This window comes from Sinocyclocheilus anshuiensis, unplaced genomic scaffold (genome assembly GCF_001515605.1).
Source record: "Sinocyclocheilus anshuiensis isolate Anshui unplaced genomic scaffold, SAMN03320099.WGS_v1.1 scaffold163, whole genome shotgun sequence".
NCBI classification, from domain to species: Eukaryota; Metazoa; Chordata; class Actinopteri; order Cypriniformes; family Cyprinidae; genus Sinocyclocheilus; species Sinocyclocheilus anshuiensis.
In genome coordinates this window covers 71,797-77,987 of record NW_015548223.1, presented here as the reverse complement: position 1 = coordinate 77,987, position 6,191 = coordinate 71,797, and the positions used below count along the sequence as shown (strand labels likewise).

Here is a 6,191-nt window from a genome sequence, read left to right as displayed (position 1 = left end):
TGATATGTCAATTAGCACTGCATTATTCATATACTTTATTTATTTATTACTTGCAAATGACTTGAAAAACACTCTTAAACCATATACTGTATATATCAATACAGATACGCGTATCAGCAAGGAGCGCAGCCCTATTTAAAGCCCCTTTGATACTTGGAGCACCTGCCCCTCCAAAGGTCTCTTCATGGCCTGAATAATGCTTTTAATTTTATAATTATTTGTAATTAGCAGTTGTAATGTTTTAGAAAGCAGTTTATTAATTTATTGGAACAGAAGCAAAGTAATGCAGTATTTTAATCAGCAGTAATCCAGTCTGTGTTGTTGATTTTATGATTAATGATCAGATATGTATTGCTTAGTGAAGATCAAGCAATGAAGAAACATGTAGAAACATTTTTACAGAAATAAAATGCAAACATGTCTATAATGCAATGTGTCCCGCATCACCAGAGAGAAGTCTGCCCTGTGCATCGAGTTAAAAAAACCCTGTGCACCTAGTTAAAATAAAACCTGTGCATCGAGTTAAAAAAACCCTGTGCACCTAGTTAAATAAACCCTGTGCATCAAGTTAAAAAAACCCTGTGCACCTAGTTAAAATAAACCCTGTGCATCGAGTTAAAAAAACCCTGTGCATCGAGTTAAAAAAAACCTGTGCATCGAGTTAAAAAAAACCCTGTGCATAGAGTTAAAAAAACCTGTGTATCGAGTTAAAAAAAACCTGTGCATCGCGTTAAAAAAACCCTGTGCATCGAGTTAAAAAAACCCTGTGCACCTAGTTAAAATAAAACCTGTGCATCGAGTTAAAAAAACCCTGTGCATCGAGTTAAAAAAACCCTGTGCATCGAGTAAAAAAAACCCTGTGTATCGAGTTAAAAAAACATGTGCACCTAGTTAAAAAAACCTTGTGCATAGAGTTAAAAAAAACCTGTGCATCGAGTTAAAAAAAACCTGTGCATCGAGTTAAAAAAAACCCTGTGCATCGAGTTAAAAAAACCCTGTGCATAGAGTTAAAAAAACCCTGTGCATAGAGTTAAAAAAAACCTGTGCATAGAGTTAAAAAAATCCCCTGAGCATCGAGTAAAAAAAAAACCTGTGCATAGAGTTAAAAAAAAACTGTGCATCGAGTTAAAAAAATCCCCTGAGCATCGAGTTGACATTTTGTTAAAAAAATTAGGAAGACAAAAGAAAAGAAAAAAAAAAAGATAAATGAAATGCATTTAGAAAAACAGATTGAATTTCAAGCGAACTTTAAATTTGCCGTGCTTGTGCCTGGAAATATTTAGCCTCTGCGACCACACGAATCTGCTCCAGCAGTTTGGCTCTGTTGATTGCGAAGTTTTTCCCAGAGACCTGCATTAGTTCAGCGATCATCTCAGCGCTGTACGGAACCTGAGAGGTTCCATATTTCTTCCTCCAGGCATCAATTTTATCTGATGGAACAGTAACACACTTAAATCAGCAGGATTTTAGTGATTTCCAGGTATGGATAAGTATGAAAAAAATGAATGAATGAAAAAATATTTGTGTTTACAGACTATTACAGACTATAAAATGTAAAACTGAGAATAAAAAAAAAAAGAATTTCGTGGAGGCTGGCCAATAGAGGGCTTTAAGTCACTGCCCTCCCTGAGCCACACACAAAATAATAATAATTACTATTATTATAAATGGCATAAATTTATATTTATATCAATATATCATAGGCTATATCATATAATCCATTTAGCAAAACTGTTATTCATTTAAAAGCAACATCAAAGCACGATTACAATACCAAACCAATGTGTCAGAGGTGAATATATGCAGGTTATAAAGCATTTTATGTTTCTTCTCATCATGTAAGCATGTTATCAGTTCAAGAGAACTGATGTGTGCAGTGAACGAGTGGAAAATTAATATTTACAGATGACTGTACTATATTAAACTACTGAATATAATGCTGAAAACAATCTCAAATAGTGCCATATGGGGAATACTTGGAGGACTTGGATGGCGTGATAACCCTGATAGCAAATGATTTCATCAGTGAATTTATAGTATAGCAAACATTATTATACATAATAGCATATGCAATTGTCTAAATAAATGTAATAAGTGACAATATTATTTTAAATCTTATAATATTAATTTAAAATATTTAAAATGCTGTCAGTGAAAGCTCAAGCATATTTCCTATAGCATGGCAGTTAAAATATATCACACTGAACTTGATTGGTGTTCATTGATTTGAATGAGCTACAGTACCTAGCTACAATCTTTCACTATTAATTGGCAACATAATAGCATACCTTGTCAGAATGTAACATACATGTTAACAGTTTATCAGATGTTAGGTATGGTCTGAAGAATCTACAGAGAAATTTGAATCTGGAATTTGGAAATGGAAAATGTGTAGGAGCCCTGAATCAGATGTATTCAGGACAGCTGTGAGATCTGGACTTGCCTCCAGAGTTGACCACATTAAACAGAGGGATGTGAATCACGGTTGGAGCGTTTTTGCCTTTAAACACATAGAAGCCCTTCGGTTTCTTCACGTCTTCACTGGGAATGTTGACTTCAGGGAAAGGGATCTTCAGTTTCTTGCAGGTCTCAGCGGTTTGCGTCACTGTCTGCAGTGGAAAAGCATAGCAGTAGCACTTTACTGAAAGGCTTAGACAGATATTTCAGTTGAAATTGAAGTTATTCACTTAAATCTACTCCTGTGTAGCCTATACTTCCATCAGGCACCAGTCGAGAAACAGCCAATGAGATGAATGGGAATCCCGATGGTTATTACAAAACTCATGAAGATATATGCCACATAGAGATGTTTAAACCATCTGTTTAAATGGTTTTCTTTCTTGTTTTTATCTGGTCAGGTGATACACAACATTTGTAATTATCCCTCGGTGTTTTTGAGGTTCTGTATATTTTAGGTTATGGTCTACGGTCAATGCATGAGGAAAAAAAGAAACACGTTTTTTTTTTTAATGCATTTGTGTTCCACAGAAGAAAGTAAGATTTTAGATGGGTTCAGATCAACGAGTGAAGTTGAGTAAAAGTGAGGGGAAGTCTAGGGGATGCATTTCTTTAAACAAACTTTTATGAGAGAATGTGTGCATTATATAGTATTATATAAGTATATAATACCATGAAAGGATCGCCATCACTGAAATCCAGGGAAATTATGAGGTCAATGTCTCGTTCTTTTCTCAGCACTGAAAAGTAGGGTGAGTTCAGCAACACTCTGGCGTCTATATAGTCTCTCGTCTCACTTTCCAGAAGAGCACGAGGCACTGCATCATCTAAGCGATCACAGTGTGAAATGAGTCCCTTTATTATTCTCAATGAATTGCCAGTTAATGAACGGGTCTGTTCTCACCTGTCATGTTGTGGAGGAAGTTATAATGCCTGCCCCAGATCCACTGAGCAATGCATCTACAAATGCTCCTAAAAAGACCCGTGAAACAAATACACTCTTCAAAATGAATTTTCTAAAGTTCTTCAGTTCTTCAGCTCAGTAAATGGTTCTTAGGGTCTTGTCAATAACTATTTTGGCTGAGTAGGGTTCTTTGACTACATGGTGCTTTGCAGATTAAAAATGTTTTATCACAGGATCTTCAGATCAGTGTGTTTTAGCGTAGAGCATAAACATGTTTGTGGAAAGTTGCGATCTCAGCTGCTAAAAATGACGCTGAGATCAGCATCCAGCATCCCCGCGAACCTTCATGGGACAAACGTTGTGGAAAACGGATGGATGAATGGATATTAGAGAGGGTTTAACCTACCAAATGGCCAGAAATTGAGCTTGAGCTCCAAATAGTTGCATACATCCACGGTGTACTGCATCACGTACTGTTTTGCTGCTTTTTTACCAGCAGCTTTATCATCGTTCAGTTTTTCTAATTGATGAATCAGCTGCCTTTGGCCTCCAGAGAGGTCTGTAAAAAGAGGGGGATATGTGCACATGTGTCATTAGTAATTTGTTCCTATTCTAGTTTGTGCATCTACAAGCTTCATTTACATTTAGTCAAAAAAACAAAACAAAATTTTTTTTGTTTTGAATGATATGGCACGTTACCCCATCCATTTTTGCGCTTTCAGGATTAGATTTTCAGAATTATTTTACTATTTAAATTGAGCAAAAAAGCCATTAAATAGACTATAGTACATTTTACATTTAAATTTACATAATTTAGCAGATGCTTTCCAAAGAGACTTACACACGAAAAATGTTAAACACAGATATGATGTGAAATATGTCTATTTTATTTTAGACAGTATTTCATATAGCAAAAAAAAAAAAATAAATCTTCTCAAATCAGTGTCAATAAATAGCAGGTTCCCTCTGTGACAGCTTGCCCAATATAATGTGCAACGTGCCCCACTACGGATAGTAGATAATCTGATGTGAAAACAAGTCTGTGAAAGACAGCCATAATGTACAATGAGTTGTATTGTTTATCTTTGTGAACATCATTCAACTGATAAAACATTGAAAATATGTCTTTCACTAAACAAATGACTCCAGACATCTTTCCCTCACAGCCTTGTTTTCATTGCATCAGTTCAAATATGATATCTAACCTTGCAGTGATGAACAAACCTGATGAATAACTTTTATTTGTCTGTCAGAAATAAACTGAACCACCCCTGAGAAATATTCACTGCAGTATGTGACAACTAGCCCCATATATTCCCCACTATATAAATTCTAGCACACTTTAGGAAAAGTTTACCGGTCAGCGTTGTTCTGATGGATTGATCACAAGCAGAAGGATCAGTGCCTTTCAACACATCGAGGTTCATGTTCACAAGCTTCAAGAGCACCTGGTAACATTCATCTATAGGTGGGGAGTGTGGATCTTTTGAAGGAAACACATTAAACAAACATGAACACAATGTCTCCTCTCTTCAACAAAGGCTTCATGCAACTTTCCCCTTAAAGGTTAGTAATGCTGCCAAATACATATATAGTCTCGACCTGTGGCTGTTGCATGAAGCTAGCTGAACAAACTCTGAGTTTCAGAGTAGGTTTAGAGTTGACAAAACTAATCAAATCCAACCTGGTTTAGATCAGGTTCAGCGGGCTCACAAAGCTTGAGATAAACGCTCTCTGGGGAGTGGCTTTATTGCATCAGATATATGTTACTTTGCTCACAGCTGATTGGTACAGTTTGGATTTGCGATCGCTAACCCAGAATAAAACCTGCTCTGAAGCAGGGTAGCTGTGTAGCGTAAGTTACCATGGTGACGAATCCCACTCAAAACCAACCCACCTTCTTGAGCCCAAAAACGCAAACTAAACCTGAACTTACCTGGGTAAAAAACGAAACCGGCTTCGTGCAACAGGCCTCAGGTGTTCTCAACTTTGGGGGCACAAGATTACTTTTAAAATGATTTAAAATTAGTAATATTCAAATACTTAAAATGACATCATAGATCCTATTTTATTTTGTCAAAATGGCCAATGCCTGATATAGTGCACTATGTAAAAAAAATTGGAGTGATTTCGGACATGGCGTGTTTCTGAAATGTAGCTTTCAAAGTTTCACAAAGAGATTATAAAAGTTCAGATACTTAAGTAAAGTAACAGTTTAAAGATACGTTGTTTCATGTAACATGTATAGCATCAGTCGTGTGTTTCCATGAATTGGGTTAATGTATTGTATTAAAGAATTAAAGTCGTTCATTCCTTTTGAAAGAGTTTGCCAAGAAACCTTGTAAGTTCTTCACTGACCTTTAACGAAAGGCTGCTGAGAGTTTGTCCAGGGGTTTCCTCCGGTGTAATCTGTAGCGTCTGGACCAATCAGAAACACAATTTTGCATTTGATTTAACAAATCAATTATTCATTAGATTAACAAACATTCACAGACCCCTCACCCAATAAACATACTGGGTGCCAAGATGTCTGTGAACGAGGCCCAGGACCCTGGTTACCATGGCAACCATGACACCTTTGCTAGACCAGATAGACTTTACGACCTAATGGCATGTTGAGAGTTCTCCCTCTCACTACATTTTCCATAGGAAAGACACATAATACACAGCAAAATGGACTCTTCTATAATTAATTCATAGGAAAACCTTTCTGTGAATGAACACACATCTCCTCAGGACATTGTGTATACCATTACTGTTCTTGTATATTGTCTTTTGAATTGTATACTATTTTGTGTGTGTGTTATGATAGATCACTAGTTAATATAAC

At 36.3% G+C, this 6,191-nt stretch overlaps 1 protein-coding gene across 1 annotated transcript in view; it reads right to left on the bottom strand.

The window, feature by feature from the left end:
* Window positions 1-1,207: 1,207 nt before the first annotated feature.
* LOC107654280 (cytosolic phospholipase A2 gamma-like) overlaps window positions 1,208-6,191 on the bottom strand; it is an 11,356-nt gene continuing 6,372 nt past the window's right edge. Inside the window, exons 9-14 of the mRNA XM_016441304.1 lie at window positions 4,719-4,844; window positions 3,764-3,920; window positions 3,362-3,429; window positions 3,130-3,284; window positions 2,444-2,609; window positions 1,208-1,430 (exon numbers count right to left, since the gene is read on the bottom strand). Of these exons, the coding sequence (XP_016296790.1) occupies window positions 1,249-1,430; window positions 2,444-2,609; window positions 3,130-3,284; window positions 3,362-3,429; window positions 3,764-3,920; window positions 4,719-4,844 (854 nt within the window). The 3' untranslated portion in view covers window positions 1,208-1,248. The remainder of the gene's footprint in view (window positions 1,431-2,443; window positions 2,610-3,129; window positions 3,285-3,361; window positions 3,430-3,763; window positions 3,921-4,718; window positions 4,845-6,191) is intronic.